Here is a 24217-nt window from a genome sequence, read left to right on the forward strand (position 1 = left end):
ACGCTAGACGCTCTGCTAAAAAAAACCTAGCTGTGGGCGCTTGAGAGCGTTTTGGCAGCGCAGCGTTTTTTCAGTTGTGACGATTCGTTGCTATGATACAGAATATCCGCAGCACAGTTTACTTGTAACTGATTTTGCAGATAATTTGTTTCATACTAAAAAAATATTTTTCATCAATTTTGTTCGGTTAGCTCTGCTGGGTGACGTCGTTGTACATACAGAATTTTGTGACAGTTGGTCGGTGTGGTTTTTGTCCTGCCCCTCCTCTACTCTGATTGGGGGGCTGTGTAAAAGTGACAGTGATGAGCACCACGTTTTACCCAAAGTTGAAAATTTTTCAAATCTCGGTGACGAGTAAAAAACGCCAGACGCTCAGCGCTTGAGCATTAAATATGCTCAGCGCCTTGATACGCTCATGGCGTTCTAAAAACGCGACGCTCCCATTGAAAACAATTGAAAAAACACGCCAGCCTCGTAAAAAACGCATTGGTGGACACACGGCCTAAGTGTTTGCTGCCAAAAAGCTCTTTTTTATTTGTTTCATCTGACCATAGAACCCGTCCCGTTTGAAGTTCCAGCCGTGTCACTTACTTTTCAAACGTTCTATTGTCAGATGAACATAATAACATAACCATGTCATAACATAACCTTATCTTGTAAATAGTTGTAAAAAGTAGGCTACTGTAATTAAAAATGTATAGAACAATTTATTTTGTATCAAATGTACAAAGTAATGACAAGACAAAAATAAATATACAGATTAATGTTTTTTATTACATTTACAATTTATATCTTGCATTACAAAAATAAACAATGCACATAAATTATAAAAATAATGTACTATATGTCACGGTTTATGAAATCGCGGATGAAATCGCTTAGCGTCCCTATGCTACCAAGTGCCTTTACCTGGATATTCTGATCATTCATCTGTGTTTTCAATAAACAACCTTTTTACTTGCACTTGAATCCTTCCTCTCTTTATCTCGTAACAGAATGAACTGACCAACATGGATTCAGCAAGTAGCACGCCGGAGTTAAACGAGTTCCTGTCTCGTAGCATTGCCAGAATGGATCAACAAGAGGAGAATCTGGCGGTCACCGGACCGCACATAGCACCGGATAGCACAGGTGTCCAAGCTCACCCAACAGCTCCAACACCTGGCTGGTCCCACCGCGCCCAGCCCACCGCCGATTCCCCCACCTCCATCAGCACCCATTCGTCAGCCTGAACCACGGCTACCTGCCCCCGAGATGTATCCTGGGGAACCGAACTTTTGTAGAGCATTTTTAACTAAGTGCTCTATGTTTTTTTCCTTACAGCCCCAGACTTTTAGTACCGAGAAGGCAAGGGTGGCTTTCGTCCTGACACTACTCACCGGTCGTGCAGCACTGTGGGGAACGGCGGTGTGGGAAAATCAACATCAATGCTGTTCCTCGTTCCAGACACTTTCGGAAGAGATGAGATGGGTCTTTGATCGGGCTACTACCGGACGGGAGGCAGCTCGTCAGCTCACCGATCTTCGCCAGGGGAACGGATCCGTATCCGATTACGCCATCGACTTCCGAACCCTGGCTGCCGAGTGTCACTGGAACGAGGAAGCGCGGTGGGACTTGTTCCTGCATGGGTTGGCTGACCGCATCCAGGAGCAGAACTTCACGCTGGACCTGCCTGGGAGTTTCGACGGGCTAGCGTTGAGGGTGGACGCCCGCTTACACCAACTGTGAACAGAGGTTCGCTCTACCGCGAGCGTCAGAGACTTCCCATCCAGCGGCAGTGATGCGGTCAGCCCGGCCTGTGATCCCGAACCCATGCAGGTGGGTAGAGCTTTCCCGGGAGGAGAGAGAGCGCAGAAGATCCAGGGGTCTTTGTCTGTTCGTCTGTGTCTAGTTCTGTCGTTCAGAAGGAAGAGGCAAATTTGTCGAACGTGCCCGTGGAGAATCACGACCTGCAGGAGGTGTTTAGTAAGTCCCATGCTGCTTCTCTCCCTCCGCATCGTCCCTATGACTGTGCCATAGATTTACTTCCAGGTAAGTCTCCGCCTAAGGGCAGACTCTTCTCACTTTCTGTCCCAGAAAGGGAGGCCATGGAGAAATATATTTCTGATTCTCTAGCTTCCAAATTCATCCGCCCTTCCTCTTCTCCAGCGGGGGCGGGGTTCTTTTTTGTGGGTAAGAAAGATGGTTCTCTGCGACCGTGTATTGATTACCGAGGGTTGAACAACATCACGGTAAAGAATACTTATCCTTTGCCGCTGATGTCTTCAGCCTTCGAGCGGTTGCAGGGAGCATCTATATTCACAAAACTGGATTTACGTAATGCATATCATTTGGTTCGCATCAGGGAGGGGGATGAATGGAAAACCGCTTTCAACACCCCCAGGGGTCACTTTGAAAATTTGGTTATGCCGTTCGGGCTGTCCAACTCCCCAGCGGTTTTCCAGGCACTTGTCAATGACGTGTTGAGAGACATGGTAGACCAATTCATATATGTTTACCTGGATGACATATTGATTTTTTCATCGTCTCTCCAGGAACATGTTCAACACGTCAGGCGAGTGCTTCAGAGGTTGCTAGAGAATGGGCTTTTTGTCAAGGCGGAGAAATGCGCATTTCATGCACAGTCTGTTTCCTTCCTAGGGCACATCGTCTCGTCTGAGGGAGTGCGTATGGATCCTGACAGGGTTAAGGCTGTGATGGATTGGCCAAGTCCAGATTCCCGTAAGGCCCTACAGAGGTTTCTGGGGTTTGCCAACTTCTATCGGCGTTTCATTCGCAACTTCAGCCAGCTAGCCGCACCTCTGACTGCCTTGACCTCTCCCAGAGTGACGTTCAGGTGGTCCAACACAGCCGAGGCTCAAGAGCTGCACCGTTTCGGCTCCCATCCTAGTTGCCCCTGATTCATCACGTCAGTTTGTGGTAGAGGTCGACGCGTCAGAGGTGGGGGTAGGTGCAGTATTTTCTCAACGCTCTTCCACAGACGACAAGATGCATCCTTGCGCGTTTTTGTCCCATCGTCTGTCACCTGCCGAACGTAACTATGACATTGGTAACCGAGAGTTGTTGGCAGTCAAGTTGGTGTTGGAGGAGTGGCGGTATTGGTTAGAGGGTTCGGGGGTACCTTTTATCGTTTGGACCGATCACAAGAATCTTGAATATATTAGATCTGCTAAAAGACTCAACTCCAGGCAGGCTTGATGGGCACTTTTTCCAGACGTTTTGACTTTTCTCTCTCGTACCGCCCGGGCTCCAAGAACATCAAGCCCGATTCCTTATCTCGTATTTTTGATCTATCCGAACGCCCAGCTACTCCCGAGTGTATTTTACCGAGAAGATAGTTATCTCTACGGTCACATGGGAGATCGAAACGAAGGTCAAGATGCTCTTAGAAGGGGTAACGCCTCCGCCCGAGTGCCCACCGAGTAGTTTATTTGTGCCGGAGGGGTTACGGTCCACTGTTATTCGATGGGGTCATTGCTCCAACGTGGCTTGTCATCCAGGAGTAAACCGCACCAGCTGTTTAGTCAAGCAACGATTCTGGTGGCCATTAATGGCTCACGACATTCACAGTTTTGTGCTGGCTTGTTCTGTTTGTGCCGTTGGTAAGACGTCTAACCGTCCTCCGGATGGGCTGCTCCAACCGCTGTCTGTCCCTTCGAGACCCTATTCCCACATAGCGCTAAATTTTGTCACCGCCCTCCCGCCTTCTAATGGCATGACAGTTGTTTTAACTGTAGTGGACCGATTCTCTAAGGCAACACATTTCATTCCCTTGCCCAAATTACCCTCTGCCAAGGAGACAGTGGTGACTGTCGTAGATCACGACTTTCGTTTACATGGCCTCCAGATGGACGTGGTTTCCAACAGGGGTCCCCAATTTGTGTCCAAATTTTGGCAGGAGTTTTGTAGATAACTGGGAGCTACGGTCAGTCTGTCTTCGGGTTATCATCCCCAGAGCAATAGTCAAACCGAGCGAGCCAACCAAGATCTGGAGAGAATGTTGCGATGTTTGGTGTCCAAGAATCCTTCTTCCTGGAGCCAACAACTATCTATGGTTGAGTACGCTCACAACTCGTTACCAGTGTCATCTACGGGCCTCTCTCCGTTTGAGTGTAGTCTAGGGTACCAGCCACCAATTTTTCCCAGTCTGCATCCGAAATAGCGGTCCCCTCCGCTCACGCCTTCGTCCAGAGGTGCCACCGTACATGGACCAGAGCCAGTGAGACTTTGCTCCAGGTGTGGGCGAGCAACAAGGCTAAGGCTGATCGCCACCGGTCAAAGCCTCCCGTATACGTCGTGGGTCAAAAAGTGTGGCTTTCAACCAAGAACATTCCGTACCGCTCCGTGTCTAATAAGCTTGCTCCCAAATTCATTAGCCCATTCCCTGTCACCAAAATCCTTAGTCCAGTGGCAGTCCGACTCAAACTTCCTCCGGCGTACAGGAGAATTCACCCCGCCTTTCATGTTTCCAAATTGAAACCAGGCTGGAAAACTGGGTCGGGCTTTCTGGGATAGTCCTAAAATGGTTCAGGTCATACTTAGGAGGCAGAGGTTATTATGTGAGTATAGGAGACCATAAGTCTGAGTGGACATCCATGACATGCAGAGTCCATCAAGGCTCAATTCTTGCCACTCCTATTCAACCTGTACATGCTCCCAATGAGCCAAATAATGAGAAAGAACCAAATCGCTTACCATAGCTATGCAGACGACACACAGATCTACTTAACCCTATCGCCTAACGATTACAGCCCCAATGACTCCCTTTGCCAATGCATTGATGAAGTAAACAATTAGATGTGCCAAAACTTTCTTCAGTTAAACAAAGACAAAACTGAAGTCATTGGGTTTGGAAACAAAGATGAAGTTCTCAAGGTGAGCGCATACCTTCAGTCTAGGGGTCAAACAACTAAAAAGGAATCAAGTCAGGAATCTGGGTGTGTCTCTAGAGTCAGACCTTAGTTTCTATAGTCATGTCAAAGCAATAACTAAATCAGCATACTATCACCTGAAAAATATTGCAAGAATTAGATGCTTTGTTTCCAGTCAAGACTTAGAAAAACTTGTGCATGCTTTCATCACCAGTAGGGTGGATTATTGTAATGGACTTCTCACTGGCCTTCCCAAAAAGACCATTAGACAGTTGCAGCTCATACAGAACGCTGCTGCCAGGATTCACACCAGGATGAACACATCACACCAGTCCTCAGGTCTTTAAACTTGCTGCTAGTTACATTTAGGATTGATTTTAAAGTATTATTACTGGTATATAAATCAATCAATGGCCTAGGACCTCAATACATTGCAGATATGCTCACTGAATATTAACCCAACAGATCACTCAGATCATTAGGATCACATCAGCTAGAAATACCAAGGGTTCACTCTAAGCATGGCGAGTCCGCTGTTAGCTACTATGCCAGCCGCAGCTGGAACCAGCTTCCAGAAGAGATCAGATGTGCTCCTACAGTAGTCACATTCAAATCCAGACTCAAAACACTTCTGTTTAGCTGTGCATTTACTGAATGAGCACTGTGCCACTGTTCGTCCGACTGTTTGCACTGTATTTTATTTTATGTTTTAATTACTCTGATTTCATTTGATTATTTCTGTATTTTATCTTTTATTCTAAACTGTTTTAATTATTCTTATTTCTTTTGATTATTTTAATTTCTTCTATGTAAAGCACTTTGAATTACCATTGTGTATGAAATGTGCAATATAAATAAACTTGCCTTGCCTTGCCTAAGGAGATACTGGATCACTCCCTGATTGATAATTACAATCAACAGGTAAGGAGTTCTGGGAGCGCCAGGAGGCGCTCCTAGATGGAGGGGTACTGTCACGGTTTATGAAATCGCTGTTTCCCTCTTGTCTCGTGTGTATGTTGTGTGTGTGTATTATGCGTGCGGGCGGCAGCGCTGATCACCACCTCTGATCTTTACCAGCTGCGGCTCATCAGCACGCCAGCTGCAGTCGATCAGCGCGCTCTATTTAATCCCTCTGTTTTCATCTTGTCTTTGTCAGTTCGTTGTGGATGTTCCTGAGTTCCCGCTTGTCTCCGTTCTCTGTGCTCCCGCCTGTCTCCTGTTCTGTTGGTTCTCGTTTGTCCTGGCACCTCGGTTCGTCTCGTCATTCCCTCTGATTCCATTCACTCGGATTACGGACCATTTCCTCGTTCACCTCATCTGCCGATTGTGACTGGAATTACCCACAGCGTCCCTATGCTACCAAGTGCCTTTACCTGGACATTCTGATCATTCATCTGTGTTTTCAATAAACAACCTTTTTACTTGCACTTGAATCCTTCGTCTCTTTATCTCGTAACACTATACAATTAATTTACAAATTTTAATTCACATAACCAAAAGTTTATTTCTCTATCAATCTGTCAGGAAGAGAAAACAATCTGTCCATTCTCTCCCTGCTCTGTCTCTCTCTGAAACTTCATGTCTTGGAACAGTCTTCATCACTGTGTGTTTTGTTTATTTTTCTAAACAAAAATAACAACTTTATTTTAACTATTAATTTCCTTCTCTGTGGGCCTCGACTCAGTTAACGTAGTGTGATAGCGTAGCACTTCTGTTGTTGTACGTCACACGCATCACACACATGACCAGCGTCGGCCAATAGTGAGCCTACGTGTGACGTACAACACAGACGGAAATGAATAGTTGAAATAAAGTCGTTATTTTTGCGCACAAAAAGTATTCTCGTCGCCTGATAGACTTAAGATTGAGCCTTTGTAGTCACTTGGACTATTTTAAAGATGTCTTTAATAACTTTTAGGGGAACAAGTTTCAATCCTTTTGAAGCCTATGGAGGAGTGATCCAGCTCTCAGATTTCATCAAAAATATCTTAATTCGTGTTCCGAAGATGAACGAAGGTCTTACGGGGTTGGAACAACATGAGGGTGAGTAAATACTGACAGAATTTTCATTTTTGGGTGAACTATCCCTTTAACATGCTCCGCTCAGGTGTCACACCCAGAGTGACCATAAACTAGGCCGCCGGTGCCAAATCAGCAGGTTAGGCCTGAGGACAGACTGACCGGATCTGAGAACCATATCTGAGTGCGCTAGAACGGGGCCATCATCATCAGATGTCTCACGTCGTCCGCCCGTACTCTGAGCAGAGCCGCTGAGAGCAGTCAGACTGACGGGAAGGCATACAGTCGGGTCCTGGGTCACTCCTGAGCCAGAGCATCATCTCCTTGAGCCAACGCAGGAGACAGGAGAACCAGAGTGGGCAATGCGTGGTCGAAGCAAACAAATCCACTTCCACTCGGCTGAACCTCTGCCACATGAGGGTGTATTGTTCTTGGTCTGTGCCTAAAGGAGGACTCGCCTCGCCAGCCTGTACACACATTTATAGTGCACGATAACATATGCAGCCAGTCGTGTGAAGCGTAAACAAGCATTAATCACATGAAGTGAGGCTGACCATGGTGAGAGATAGCGGAGCCAGTTCTCTTAAACCCAATCACCACTATCATGCAGAGAGAGATAGGGAAACCCCGTCAGCTTACTCTGTCACCAAAGCCAGTTGGCCTAGCACTGAAATAGCTTGCCATAGGGAATTACTCAGCTCAACTCTTAATGTTCAGCTCAACATTTCCAGTTAGGCTGACAATAATAGATTAATTAGTCATGCAAAATAGTGTTTGTAGCATGAAGTGCCACAAACCACGTAATAGTTTTTCTCTTTTTTTTATCTGTACAGAAATGTGGTTTGATCTGCTGGGTGGATAAACAGCTTCTGCAGGATGTTTGGGGTCATTGTGTGTGTCAGAGTTTGTGGCTGAAGCATTTTTCCCCCCAGCTAGTGTGATGAACTCCTGCATGTGCACTTTAAGAGTGCATGCTTTCACTGCATGATATTATAATGCACAGCTTATAATACGCTTATAATTGTCTGTTTCTATTAACTGCATCTGCAACCTAGTTATTAACATATCAATATCTATATCTGCAATGGACATTACCAGATTATTTTCAAAGCAGTTTAGCATTGATGTTATAATTGCATATGGATATTGTATAATTCATATTGAATTATATATAAAATAAACAAACCAGCACATTTTAACCTCTGAAAGTTTATCTTCTATCAATCTGTAATTTAAAGCTCAGTGGGTTTTACAACCATAGGCTGCACAATGCATTTTCATTTTTTTTCAATGAAAATTAATTGATTTAGTGTGAGTGATGGAGTTTAAAAGGTGCAGCACGCACATCCAAAACAATAAAACTGGGTGCTGGGCAGACAGGTAGTTGCAAACAATGAGTCCGCACACCAGAAACTGCTGCTGTGATTTTGCTCACCACGTGTAATGTTTCGGGCACAAGCCCTTCATCAGACATCGGGCTTGGGCCCGAAACGTTACACGTGGTGAGCAACTATTGAAATCGCTTAAGAGCAGTTTCTGGTGTGCGGACTGATTGTTTACTTAGTGTGAGTGATGAACATGTTAATCGTTCCAGGATGGCGGACTTGTGGACGCATCTGGAGCTGTCGAATATGGCATCTACTGTATGTGTACATATCCATACTTGGAATACCCTTAAAATTCAAGATACGATGAAAACATTTAATAGCTACTTACAGTATTTCATGTATTATACACTTTCACATGAGAAAGAGTGCTGTTTTTCCTGAACATCAGCATGATTGCAAATGTAATATTGATTGTAGACAACAGTTCAACAAAGTTAACATTGAGTTACATTTTAGACACAATATTGTCTGCTTTACAACTAATATAGTTCTGTAGCGGCCCTAACTGTCTTTCTTGTAATTAAGTAGGACAGCGCACCAGATTCATTAACTATTTGCCTACCAATGTTGAAGATAGTTACAAAATGAAATACTTTTCTTTTAGAAAGTGCATTTAGGCCTACTCACACAAGGTTAATGTAAAAAAAACAAAAAATCTTCTGAAAGAATAAAACTCTTGTGAAAGTAACAATATGTAAAGGATTTAATAGAAATAACAAAATAAATTAGTCAAAATAGCTCAAATGGTCTGTTTTTTCATAATCACATTTCACGTAAAATAACAAATTGACAAAATCACACTGATAATGAAATATATCAGGTGACAAAATTATTGCATTTGTCTGTCACACATTCACTTGAGATGAATTGGTCAAAATTACTCAGAGTATCAAAATATCACTCTGAGAAATTACAGTTTTTAAGTGCACTGAATAACACCAACACCGACGGCCCACACACACGTACACACTCACAACACACACCATTGTAGGCTTGAGTTGCACACAAAGCCTATACCTGAATTCCGTTGTGGAGAAATAAGTGACTGAAGAAATCTCCGGGAACTCTTCCTCCGATTCGCGGCTCCCTCTGAAGAGAGTCACAGTCTCCTCCGGCCAGCAAACTCCAGATTCTCACGCTTAACTGAGCACTATGTGGTCCTCACACGGATCAACAAACAACAACTAAAGTGAGTGTCTTCAGTCTTTGAGTCTGTCACCAGTTATCTTTAGAGTAACTTGAAACATTTACTGTATTGACGATTTGTACTGCAAAAGAATGAAGAAAGGCAACACTCATTCAAAACTTGTGTTTTACACACATTACTACTACTTCTTCTTCTTCTCTTATTTATCATCATCAGCATTCTTATATGCGCTCTCGTACAATCAATCAGTCTAAACCTCTGGCGTTTGGTGATATTTTTATCACTCTTTCTGATGTATCATGGTCTGAGTCTGTAGTTATTACGGCAGATCCAGATGAATTACTTAGGGCTTTTAATTCTGTGTTCTGGAGTTTTAGACTCTGTTGCTCCATATAAGATCAAGCATAGTAAGGTTAATCATCAGTCAAATGTGGTTAAATGAACTAACTCGGGCTCTTAGACAGCAGTGTAGGCGAGCAGAACGGGCTTGGAAAAAGGATAAACTTATGATCTTGCAACAGATTTTACGTGAATTACGTATGGGTTAACAGAAGGCTAAAGGACGCTAAATCAGCCTTTTTTTCTAAAATTATATCACAGCATTCAAAATCACCTAAAATCTTGTTTCAATCTATTAATAGGTTTTTAAACTCAAATACTGTCTCAATACTACCATCTACTGAGTGTTGTGAGAAGTTTTTAAATGTTTTTTTAGATAAAATTAGCTCAGTTAGATCTGGTTTTCAGGACTGGAATGGTTTGACAGGAGACACTTTAAAAGTGCATTGCGCAACAATTCATGTTAAAAATATCAGTTTTTCTAACCTATACATGCTTAAAGAACTGCCTGATGGGCTGAATGAGCCCTTCTCTGCGCACTGAGATTGCCTCTATAACCCTGTAATGTAAAATATATAAGAGGGATTCGGGTTCGAATTTGAGACTGAGCGTGACGTCATGCGCGTTCACGCTCACCAGGCTATGTCTCGCAGGTTTGTGTATTCGCCGGCGCCGCCATTCTCCAAATCAGCGAAGACAACTCGTGCGTCAAAGGTAGAAGATGGATTCAAAGAGACCGGCTTGTAGTCCATTCCAAACCCCAACGCAAACTCCACGTAAAGTAAAGAAAAGAAAAATTTTGTCTAGTGCCACCAAAAGGTCCAAATTGGAGTCAGACAGGCGTCGGAGTAAGACGAGAGTCAACCTCGGGAAAGCATTCAACAAACGGAGAGATCTCCGGTCTGCTCTTGGTCTCAAACGGGATCCTCAGTTGGCTTTTTTCTTAATAAAACGGTAAGATATAGCCCAGTCTCTAATGTTTGATACGGCCAATCTATGTATGACAACAAATGACGATGCGTAAAATGTGTAATGCTTTAGCGTAAGCTAGATACATGTACAATCAGAATTGGTTTTACTACCATTGTTAGTGAACAGTTTCATAAACTAGGAATTTTGTTCGGAAGAATAGTACCACATGAAACATAAAACATATCCAATAAAAGATGCTAACTATGTTTTTGTGTATGGCCTACCGGTATAACGTTAGCCTTGTGTCCATTGCTAACATGCTAAGGTGTTCATGTCATTGACCAACAAGGAAAAACGCCGTTGCATTGGCTATATTGTATTTTTCAGTAAAAATAGTAAATTGTTACCGTGAATGTGGTACATTTTGTATGTAGTATATATGAGGTATGTGGGGGCAACAGTGTATTATACTCTATGTAAAACAATACCTTTCTTCAGAGGCTAAATTTACTGGGTCTGGACCTGGTTTAGCTCTGATTTAATCCTATTTTAGATATTACTCTGATGTAATAATCATTATTACCAGTAATAAATTGAGTAAATTATAACAGAAAAAGGATGTATTGTTATTGGAATATTCTACTTAGCAGATCAATAACAGGCTGAACCCCGCAAGTCTTCGGCGGATTAGCCTGTTTGGCTTTTATGAAAACGTCATGGTGACATTTGATTGTTTATTACCTTGAGACATTTGAGTGAACGTTGTTGACCAACCGTGTATGGTATGATTATTATTTTGAGCTTTTGCAAAGTAATCAATTATTTTGTTCATGAACGTGTTTTCATAACAATACAATCATAGGTGGATACAGTAAACACATAAACAAAGTTTTCTACTACCCCCGTTTTCCCCTCACACATAAGAGTAATTTACTCAAATGTCTTTCCTTCCATATATTTAAAATGACTTGCAGATTTATAACTTTATTACCTCTGAAGACATTTTGGCTGTACACCAAACATCTGTGCGGCAGATGCTCCTTTAGTTATGAACAGCTCGTGCATGCGTGCGTGTGCGTGTGGTCCATGAGCGTCCACAACTCTGGTTGCAGTTTCCCTTGTCGCCAGAGGGGGCGTAGTTCTGCAAAAACTCAGAGACTTGCGTTCTGCACCTTTAAAAAATGTTAGCACGTTTGATAAATTTGATTTGGTCTCAATCAAGGATATTAGCCTTATTATTGGGAAGTCCCATTTTTCCGTTAAGTTTTAAGCAGGCGGTTATTCAGCCCCTTCTTAAAAAGCATACTCTTGACCCGTTGGATTTTAATAATTATCGGCCCATTTCAAAGCTGCCTTGTATTACAAAAATTTTAGAAAAGGTAGTTTTATCTCAGTTAAGTTCTTTTTTGGCTAGAAACGAGGTGTTAGATGTCTTTCAGTCTGGTTTTCGCGCTGGACACAGTACTAATGATCTATTGTGGTGGTGGCGCAGTGGATAAGACAACATGCCTTTGGTGTGAGGGACCTGGGTTCGAAACCACTGTGAGACACCAATGTGTCCCTGAGCAAGACACTTAACCCCTAGTTGCTCCAGAGGCGAGCAAGACACTTAACCCCTAGTTGCTCCAGAGGCGTGCAACCTCTGACATATATAGCAATTGTAAGTTGCTTTGGATAAAAGCGTCAGATAAATGTAAATCTATTACTTATTGCAGACTCGGGCAATACTGCGGCGCTAATCATGTTGGATCTTAGTGCAGCTTTTGATTTAATTGATCATGATATTCTTATTAATCGTTTGGAACACGTTGTAGGGCTGAGAGGGACGGTTTTAAATTGGTTTTCCCTTTATATTTAAGGAGGCGTTCAATTTCTTTTAGGGTTGGGGATTTTTCCTCTGGGTCAGTTTCTCTGGATTGTGGAGTACCTCAAGGTTCAATTTTGGGACCTATTCTTTATTCTCTGTTTTTGCTGCCTCTTGGTCAAATATTCAGGAAATATGGTATATTTTATCACCTATATGCCGATGATATTCAGATTTATTTACCGATTAGAGCTGGAGGATCAAGCCCTAATTTATCCTTGGTTGCTTGTTTACAGGAGGTGACTAATTGGTTACAGCAAAACTATTTGTATTAGTTCAAAAACGTATTTGTATTCTGTCTGTTTTAATTCTTGACTCTGTCATTGCATATTGTATGTATGTTTTTTCTTGTTTTTGGATGTACAGCCCTTGGGTCTAAGTTGTAGTTGCATGGGGCTATATAAATAAACGAGACTTGAGACTTGAGATAGCCTATATTGAGATATTCAGGTGCTTGCTTGAGCCCCTGCCCTTTTTCAAAATTAATCAAAAGTGCCCCTCTCAAACAAATATCAATGATATTTTGTGGTGAATATAACAAAATGCATGTGATTATAATTAACAAAACTAAAGAAACCTAAATTCACATTTATTTTTACGTTGGCCTATCTGTCAGTCGGAGGTGTCGTTGCCAAGGCCCCAGCAAACACAGAACGTTCCCCTAACGTTCCCGTATGGTTCATATTTGGTTATTTTTTTGGGAACCAAACGAGAACGTTCTAGGAACGTTCCTTGTAGGTTATTTTTAGGTTCTATTTTTATAACCTAAAGGGAACGTTCCAAGAACGTAAAATTGTTAGCTGGGGCGTTGCTATGTGTTGCGTCACTTGTGTGTTTCTTGTCTGTCTCGGTTTTCGCGTTGTCTAAAACTCCGGAGTAGTGTGACTGCAGGCGTAAAGGTAGCGAAACTTATGCGTTTTAAAACGAAAATTCTCTAGTGTAAACGTCAACGTAGGTATTCCACAGTCTGCTCGGGAACCGATGCTCTTGAGCCAAATATGGTGCTTTCAGTGAGTACCCGTGCCCGAAATGGTGACGTGAAAGGACTTGGTTATTGTAACATGTTTAATAGTTATGCAGCAATTGTATAGCCTATGATAGTATGTACAGTACCGGTCAAAAATGTCGACACATTACTATTTTTTATGTGTGTTTTTTTTTTTTAAAGAAATCTCTTATGCACATCAAGCCTGCACGGGGGGCAGTCATGGCCTAATGGTAACAGAGTTGGACTGGTGACCCAAAGGTTGCTGGTTCGATTCCAGTACCGGCAGGAATATGACTGAGGTGTCCTTGAGCAAGGCACCCAACCCCCAATCACTCCCCGGGCACCACTCAAGGCTGCCCGCTGCTCCGGGTGTGTGTATCCACGTTTGCAGTGTGTGTGTGTTCACTCCTCACTACTCTGCTCCTAATGTGTGTGCACTTACTTGGATGGGTTAAATGCAGAGGTCAAATTCCAAGTATGGGTTACCATACTTGGCCATCACTTTTCACTTTCACTTTCATTTATTTGATCAAAAATACAGAAAAAAAATATTACAATTTAATATAATGGTTTTCTAATTTAATACACTTTAAAATATAATTTATATTTGTGATGCAAAGCAGAATTTTAAGCATCATAACTCCAGTGTTACATGATCCTTCAGAAGTCATTCTAATATGCTGATTTATTATAAATGTTGGAAACAGTCCTGCTGCTTAATGTTTTTTTTTACCTCTGATACATTGATAAACAAAAAGTAAAAAAGAACAGCATTTACAGCATCACTTTTTTTAATCAATTTAACACATCCTTGCTGAATAAAAGTAATAATTTTTTTTTAAAGAAAGAAAAGTATGACCCCAAACTTTTAAACGTATATTGGTAAGATTAAATAAATGTTATATATATTTTTAACTGTTAAAACCAAAAATCAAAGGTAATAAGTATATTACAATAGAAAAACCATAATTTTAATTTGTAGTAATATTTCACAATAGTACTGTTTTTTTCCTGTATCTTTGATCAAATAAATGCAACATGATGAGCATATATATATGCCCCTTTTTTACATTTGAGCCCCTGTGGAACTCTCTGCACGTCCCTGTTCAATGGCCTGTTAATACTGTAAATACAGTCACTTGCTTCGTTTTTGACTCAATCGGCCGTTTTGAAAGAATCAGATGAATGAATGATTCAATGACTCACTCATTAAAACAGTGACTTGCTGCCACCTACTGGCGGATTAGTTCCATGTTTCAGTATTCAATATTTTATATTCATAATATTAATATCGTTGTATTATTTATGAAGTTGCAAATTTTGCACATTTATGCTACATCTGAGCTGCATTAATCAGTCTGTGTAAATACATCTAAATACCTTCTCAGATGCTGCTTTTGTGCCACTTTTGCAGTGCAAAGATGGATTTTGACAATATAAAAATTATATTGAGATATACTTTTTTGGTCAATATTGCACACCCCTAGTCAGAGCATTTGCAGCAAACAGCACTAAATAACACATCAGTAGATACGAATCTCTAATCCAACTCTATTGCAACATTTTACTCTGCTATTAGTTTTCAAACAGGCCTAGTAATGTAAGATCAGCAAAAGCTTGTTGATTCTCATGATGTTAAAGGAGATTGACGTGTGAACGTAAACTGTGACTGAGGTCACGACCAGATAAATATCACAGTTCAGTCTTACAGATCAACCTGAGTGTTTCAGACATTTTAAGAGCTACTATTGTGGACTTTCAGTGAACCGATGATGAAAATGTTTCTCAAATTGGTTTGGCTCTGTTCGTGGTGTCTAGTTGGTGAGTTTTAAATTTGTTTTTATGGATTTTGTCTTTGTACTGCTGCAGAATAATAATCACTTCACATTTAAATGACTAAAAAGTATTTTTATGACCCTTCATCAAATCAACATCAAGTGATTTTAAAGCTGTAATTTGTGATTAAACTCTGTTCTCCAGATGTGTTTGCTGGTGATGAAGTGAAGTCAGTGTCAGTGCGAGAGGGGAATTTTGTCACTCTAGACTCTGATCTTACTGAAATAAAGGATGATGATGTGATTCAGTGGAGGTTTGAAAACACTTTAATAGCTGAAATCAATGTAACGGCCGACAGAATCACTGTATATGATGATGTTCTTAATGGGAGATTCAGAGACAGACTGAAGCTGGACAATCAAACTGGATCTCTGACCATCACAATGACAAACAACAGAGCTAAAGTCTCTGGACTTTATCAACTACAGATCAACAGTGAGATCAAGAATTTTAGTCTTACTGTCATTTGTGAGTTAAATATTTGCTTCACCTATTTTATATTTCAACAACCACAAACTGTAATTAACCATTTTACTTTTTTTGTTTGTTCAATTGTTTTATGTTACTCATTTCAAGTTTATATTTAAAACTATTTAAAAAACCCTGTTAATCTGAGATGAACTCTGTTCTTTAGCTGGACTTGAGTCTAAAGGTGCAAAAATGGTCATGTCAGTGAAGGAGGGAGAACCAGTCACTCTCAAAATGCATTCTCTCCAAATTCTGGATAATGATCTGGTTCAGTGGTGGTTTAAAAGCAAATTGATAGCTGAAATCAATAAACGGTTCGACAGAATCACTGTATATGATGATGTTCCTGATGGGAGATTCAGAGACAGACTGAAGCTGGACAAGCAAACTGGATCTCTGACCATCACACACACCACAACTGAACATGATGGAGACTATAAACTACGGATCTACGATACAAGGATGGATTTTTATCTCACTGTCTACAGTGAGTTAAATATTTGTTTCACCATGTTTTATTTTTTAATTACAAAATACAATATTAATCCACACACCATTTTGTTTCTTTCTGTTTTATATTATTCATTTCAAATTATTCATTTGTGTGTGTGTTTGATGATACAGATGATGTATCAGTGATGGAGGGAGATTCAGTCTCTCTAAACTCTGGTCTCACTGAAATGAAGGATGGTGATGAGATTCAGTGGAAGTTTGGATATATATACACTTTAATAGCTGAAATCAATAAACGGTTCGACAGAATCACTGTATATGATGATGTTCTTGATGGGAGATTCAGAGACAGACTGAAGCTGGACAAGCAAACTGGATCTCTGACCATCACAAACACCACAACTGAACATGCTGGAGATTATAAACTACAGATCAACAGTGAGATCAAGAGATTCTTTCTCACTGTCAATGGTGAGTTCAAAAACAGTAACACTTGTTTTACAATAATAAAATTTAAATGAATTCATACACCATTTATTTTTTGTTTGTGTTGTTTTCAGGTATTGTTTATTTCAAATTTAAATTTCAATCTTTAATTTAATAAACAATTATAAGCTGTTTATCTGTGATTAACCCTGTTTCTGTTTGTTCTGTGTGTGTGTTTGATGATTCAGTGTCAGTGATGGAGGGAGATTCAGTCTCTCTAAAAGCTCGTCTTAATAAAATGAAGAATGATGTGATTCTGTGGAGGTTTGGAGATGAAAACACATTAATAGCTGAAATCAATAAACGGATGGACAGAATCACTGTATATGATGATGTTCTTGATGGGAGATTCAGAGACAGACTGAAGCTGGACAATCAAACTGGATCTCTGACCATCACAAACACCACATCTGAACATACTGGACATTATAAACTACGGATCAACAGTGAGATAAAGTGGTTCTTTCTCAATGTCATTGGTGAGTTCAAAAACTTTTACGCCTGTTTTTTAATGAAAAAATTTAAAGGAATTCATACACGATTATGTTTTTGTTATTTTATATTGTTTATTTTTTATGTAAATTTTAAACTATTCAATCTAGTAAACCATTATAAAGTTATTTAACAGTATTAATCTCTGACAAACCCTGTTTCTGTTTGTTCTCTGTGTGTTTGACAGATGAAGTGAAGTCAGTGTCGGTGATGGAGGGAGATTCAGTCTCTCTAAACTCTAGTCTTACTGAAATGAAGGATTATGATGTGATTCTGTGGAGGTTTGGAGATGAAAACACATTAATAGCTGAAATCAATAAACGGGCTGACAGATTCACTGTATATGATGATGTTCTTGATGGGAGATTCAGAGACAGACTGAAGCTGGACGACCAAACTGGATCTCTGACCATCACAAACACCACAACTGAACATACTGGAAACTATGTGCTAATTAAAGGAAGATCCTCATCAAAAATGTTCAGAGTTTCTGTCTATGGTGAGTAGAGATAATTTTTCTTCTCCTTCAAATATTCTTATTTACTATTTACATATTGAATTGCTGAATCGTTTATAATTTGAGATGACAGACCGTTTAAAAACTCACTTGGAACCGAATAGAAGATTGTTGATTAGATTTGATCATATTTCTGTTTATTCTGCAATATTAGTTAATGTCAGCGCTGATATTAGTGTTTATTGACTGATCTGTTCTCAGTTTGATGTGTTTATTCCTCAGACTCTGTCCACTGTTGTGGTCCTACTGAAGCTGTGATCCGATTGGTCCTCTCTGCTCTGGTGGGCGTGGCTACTGTCATCATTCTAGTTTATGACATCAGATCCAGAAGAGCTGAACAAGATCAAGCACATATTCACACATCAGGTACATGATTGATGATGTCATCTTACAAACTGATTTTTCATATATATTTGAGAGATTTATTCATTTTTGGCTTCATATGTTATCTTTTTTAGGAAGTATTGAAGTCTAAAGCAGAACGCTGAACTTTAAAGATTCTTCAAGTGTGTTTTTTTGTTCTTCTAGTGTTTTTTTCATAATAAATACTGAATAATTGAGCTTGATTATTTTTGAGATTTAAAAAAAATATCTTATTTGTAAGGCTTTATTGTTTATATTTCTCTCAGATACAAAACAATGAATAGAGAGACCCACATATCTCACTTTACTACTGCTGTATATTTGCTGTATGTATTTTCTTGCCTTTATCAATAAAGTTTCTCACTCTGAGGTTCAAGAGTCTCTCCATGTTTTATTACATTTATTATGTAGAGCGCCTCGTGGAGGAATACTAACTTTATGTATATTTTAAAGATTTCAGAAGTTTGGAACATATACAGTTTTACCTGATTAAAATATTATTTAACAATACTGATAGGCCTACTGTTTTTCTATCTACAATAATAAACAAACAACTTCCACCGGCTTCTCTTTTATCCTGAGAAAAATACTGATTTGAGAAACATTATAATATGCTTTGAGATCACAGTGAAATACATAAACAACATATCGGTGCTCCATTTCCTCCAACAGGCAATGATAAAGTGTTTAAATCTCTAGTGTGATTTGTCTCTGTGGTCTCGTCTGAGGAGCAACACTTCCATCTAGTGACTCTGTCTGACATGTTATCAGGAGTTATTTACTCAGTCTCTGTAATGAGATCCAGTGATGTCTGTTACTCAAGAAAGTGAAAGTGACACGTGATGGCCAAGTATGGTAACCCATACTTGGAATTTGACCTCTGCATTTAACCCATCCAGGTAAGTGGACACACATTAGGAGCAGAGTAGTGAACACACACACACTGCAAACGTGGATACACACACCCGGAGCAGCGGGCAGCCTTGGGTGGCGCCCGGGGAGCGATTGGGGGTTAGGTGCCTTGCTCAAGGACACCTCAGTCTTATTCCTGCCGGTACTGGAAAGACACTACATGGCGCTGTGTTCAGTATTATGTGACGAATACTATGAAACGAGTAACAAAGAACAAAAACACATGTTGAAGAGTTCAGAGAAAATAAACAGACATGTTGAAACCAAGCGGGTAATCCATTAGCCGGAAACTGAAGCCTCGCGGGAGCCGCCATTGTAGCAGAACTTCACCTGCTGTTAGCATTCCATTGACTCTCATTCATTTTGGCGTCACTTTGACAGCGAATAACTTTACATCTGAGGCGTCCAAAGACTTCATTTGTCCATTATTTATTTCTAAATAAACACGACAATGTATAAAAGGCTCCATTACTTTGTATCTTACGTTATAGCCGTTTTTGTAAGAATAGGCTAACGATTGCGTCATAACCACGCGACTTTCTGTCGCACAATAGAGACATTACCGTATAGACAGGAGGAGAAGCTCGCAGGCAATCTTTTACTGTCTATGAGGCAATCCGGGGGACATAGAGGTATAAAGTCAAGGGAGAAGCCCATAGATAGAGAGTCCATAAAAGCAACGAGACAAAATATTTCAACAACGTTTTTGAGAAATTGGAAATAATAGATTTGACTTGGCACAGCTACTACACTCAAAAAAATAATTCATTGGATGAACTCAATTAAGTTGTGGGCAGGATTTCCATCCAATAAATATATGTAGCCCCAACTCAAACTGAGTACATCCATTCAACAGAATGTAAATTAGTTAACCTAACTCATTTGTATCAAATAGATGCAAAAGAATATAAATGAGTGACTTGATTAACTTATTTCTATCAAATACTTATTACTAACCAGACTGACTTTATTTCTGTCAGATGTCTACAAAAGTTTTATTGAAAATTAACAGGGGTTTATAACTATGTTTTCCATTTAAAGTTACCATAACAGTGATTAGTGTTTCCATTAGTTGGGCTCTTAACTCTTATTATATCTATTGTCTTTTTAGGCTGCTGTGACAGTGTGTTTGTTAAACACATTTGGAGCAGCAAAGTAAGCTAAAGTGAGATCAGCTGATGATGGTTACCTGTTGATGGTTTTATAATCATTATGAAACAGAATGATTTACTGAGGTTTTTATAATCTAACCATTATGTTTTCACGTTTTTTTTTCACAACACATACCTTGTGTTACTGCAGCATGAGACCAAGGAATATTATAACACTAAGTTTGAAGACTTTAACGAACATGAGCACAAAAAGTCTGTTTCTGATGACACACACAGACATCAACAATCAGCGTATGAATCTCAACAATGGTGACAATCAAAAGTACTTTGCTGCAATGCATTCTGGGTACCACCATGGTACAAAACTCCCAGCATGCATTGCAACATGAATAAATTATGCAGCTGAACTGTCCTATAATTTTGTTTGATTCTAAATATTTGCTTTTATTTTTTGCTGTTGTGTTTGTTGTGAATTAGTAGCTTTTCAGTGATGTTCTGAATTAATCTGTTTATCTTAATATTTGTGATTGTCACCATTGTTGACATTCATACGCTGATTGTTGATGTCTGTGTGTGTCATCAGAAACTGATTTTTTGTGCTCATGTTCGTTAAAGTTTTCGAACTTATTGTTATAATAATGCTTGATCTCATGCTGCAGTATCAAGGTTTGTTGTGAAAAAAAACATAATTGTTAGATTAAAATACCTCAGTGAATCAGTCTGGTTCATGATGATTATAAAACCATCAACCATTAACCATCATCAGCTGATCTCATTTCACTTTAGCTTTCTTTGCTGCTCCAAATGTGTTTAACAAACACACTGTCACAGCAGCAAAAAAAGACAATAGATATAATAAGAGTTAAGAGCCCAACTAATGGAATCATTGATCACTGTTATGGTGACTTCAAATGGAAAACATAGAGTTAAACCCCTGTTAATTCTCAATAAAACATTTGTAGACGCCTGACAGAAATAAAGTCATTCTGGTTAGTGATAAGTATTTGTTAAATAAGCTAGCCTCTCTCGTTTATATTCTTTTGCATCTATTTATTACAAATGAGTTAGGCTAACTGATTTACATTCTGTTGAATGGATGTACTCAGATTGAGTTGGGGCTACATATATTTATTGGATGGAAATCCTGCCCACAACTTAATTGAGTTCATCCAATGAATATTTTTTTTGAGTGGAGCTATTAATAATTTTTTAGTTAAACCAATTAAATATATTTACACATATGATCTTAAATAGATTTATTTAAATAAAGCAAATTAGATTTAAATGTGTCACCTCTAAGAAGGGCTTGAATCATTTTTTTGAGTGTAGAAGATTTAAACCGGTCAGGTTGCTCACGTCGTCAAGCTCAGTTTGAGCCTGCGCAGTCGCTCAGCCATCAGGAAGTGAGTGCTTCTAATGGGCTTCAGTTTTCTCTGTTGAAATCAAGGGGGTCGCTGTGTCCATTTCTTTTACTGTCTATGGTTGAAACTGCACTGAGAAATATTTTATCCAAATCACTGAACAAAACATGGTACCAGGAATGAACTCAAATTAAAAACAGCTCACTAGATATTTTCTTTTTCAGACCATTCTCTGTAAGTCAAGTTACATAATATAGCGCTTTTTACAATACAGTTTGTTTCAAAGCAGATTTACAGAGATAACAGGAAAATACTACAACAAAGTTTGTTTACGGAAGAAAATAGCGTCACAGTCCAGCTTAAGTTAGTTCAGTGATATTTCATTTTTGTTGTAAAAAAGTAGCCTATATATATGTATTAGGGCTGCACGATTTGGGGAAAATGTCATATTGCGATTATTGAGGTCAAAATTGCGATTGCAGTATGCGATTTCGTTATAATAAACAAATGGTTTCATGAGTCAACTTGCCTGGTTCTAAAGCAAAATGCACACACAGATTAGTGATAATTCTGAAATGTTTACTTCTCAACTCAAACTAGCAGCAACAACAACTAAATGATTGATAAGCCACTGATGTCTGGATAAAAATGACCCCCCTCCCCATTTTAAACATTAATTATAGCCGTCCAACATTACAGTGATTCTGTCATTACAATTGAAAGCTATCAATTTTTTTCAAACATTTTTTAGGCTTAAAAAAATAACAGCTTTTAATAATTTAAGTGAACTTCAAACAATCCTCACATAAACCCATAATAAATGCCATATTTACCTGTGCCCTTCCTGTCTAACAAGTAGGACATATACAGAAATTAAATAAAGTTATCAAACAGTCTTTGTTGCATAAATCATAAATTATATATAGACTAATCCTTATTAAAGCTACAAAAGTCCTATAGTCAAGAGCAATGAGTAATTTTCTCTGTTCCCCTTGTTCTTTGATAATTAGTGGCTACTGTGTACTGTCCCTTTAAGACCAGCTGCTGCTGACAGAGACGCGGATCTCACACGCACCTCATTCTCTCACAACTCTTTACGTCCATCATAAGAACGCTCTTATGTTACGAAGATACTCGACCAAACGACATTTTAGCATAATTGTGTGTGTTGTTGTTCGTTCAAGCATGAAAGAGAACTGTATATAGGCCTATTCTGGCGTGCTGTCTTGTGCGCACGCGTGATACTGGCGCGCGTCTTTCTGTGAGTGGACATTCACAGGCAGCGCGCTCTCTTTTGTCTTGTCGCGCATGAATTGTTCAAAAGCATTCGCATGAATAAGAGCGGGATCATGTAACACTAGCCAAAGGATGACAAAAATAACAGATGCTGCGTTAATAGCCCCAATTTGTTTATTTCATATAAAATCGCTGCATTTTTGCGTCATATAATCGCATTGGCTTGACATCGCGATTGCAATACGATAAATCGTATATATAGGCCGATATATATATATACCCGCTCTGGAGAAAACCATGTCATTGTCCAGCTCAGTTCAGTTCTCATATAATGGTGCACTGTAAAAAAAGATTAGTTGACTCAACTTAACTCAGTCAAAGCAACAAGATTACTTGACTTAGTTAAGTTGAGTCAACTAATCTTTTTTTACAGTGTAGACTCTGTAAAACCACATTTTTTCCATCTTAAAAATATATCTAAATTACGTCATATGCTCTCAATTAAAAATGCAGAACAATTCCCAGACAGCAACATAGCGTTGGCTCAGATCCGGCCCACATCCGGTCTGTGTGGAGCCCAGGTTACCAGATGTTGGCCGACGCTATGTTGCTGTCTGGGTTAGTTCATGCATTCATGACATCAAGGCTAGATTATTGTAATGCTCTACTGGGTTCTTGCCCTGCACGTTTAATACACAAACTACAGCTGGTTCAAAATGCAGCCGCTAGAGTTCTTACCAGAACCAGGAAGTATGACCATATTAGCCCGGTTCTGTCAACACTCCATTGGCTGCCTATTAAACATTGTCAACATTTTTTAAATATTGCTGATTACTTACAAAGCACTAAATTGGTTTAGCTCTGCAGTACTTGAGCGAGCTCTTAGCGCATTACACTCCTTCACGTCTATTGTGATCTCAAAGTTCTGGTCAGTTGATAATGCCTAGAATATAAAAATCGATTGCTGGCGGTAGATCCTTCTCCTATTTAGCACCAAAACTTTGGAACAATCTTCCTAACATGGTCCAGGAAGCAGACAGTCTGTAAGTTCAAATCTAGACTAAAAACACATCTCTTTGGCTTAGCATACACAACACATCATGCACTTCTATAATTCAATGTTAGGCTGCATAGTTTAGATCAGCCGGAACCGGGAACACTTCCCATAAATCCTGATGTACTCGTACATGATAAGAAGGATGGCGTGTACGCTAATATTAGTCTCTGTTTATCCCGAGGTTTACCGCAGTCCGCCGGATCCAGACTGTATCCGGATCTGATGAAGGAACTGCGCCTGCAGTCCTGAAGTGTCACTTGTCTCTCCCCTGTGAAGGCCTCCTTGCCTTTACCTCTGTACTGATAAAACGTTGTCGAGATAATTCCGACTCACGTGGCTACACGGAAGCGATAAAAATTCTCAGAGCCATCAGGTACTGTTTTATTCAAATGACTG

General features: G+C 39.8%; 1 protein-coding gene across 1 annotated transcript; it reads left to right on the top strand.

The window, feature by feature from the left end:
- Positions 1-3550: 3550 nt before the first annotated feature.
- On the top strand, positions 3551-18255 carry LOC143736295 (uncharacterized). Its single transcript, XM_077227038.1, has 7 exons — positions 3551-3602; positions 15509-15832; positions 16457-16771; positions 16960-17250; positions 17457-17762; positions 18003-18146; positions 18239-18255. Exons 1-7 carry the CDS (start codon positions 3551-3553, stop codon positions 18253-18255), a joined length of 1449 nt encoding a protein of 482 aa, XP_077083153.1.
- Positions 18256-24217: the final 5962 nt, after the last annotated feature.

This window comes from Siphateles boraxobius, unplaced genomic scaffold, assembly GCF_051911475.1.
Source record: "Siphateles boraxobius isolate OS27281-9 unplaced genomic scaffold, OSU_SipBor_1 13, whole genome shotgun sequence".
NCBI classification, from domain to species: Eukaryota; Metazoa; Chordata; class Actinopteri; order Cypriniformes; family Leuciscidae; genus Siphateles; species Siphateles boraxobius.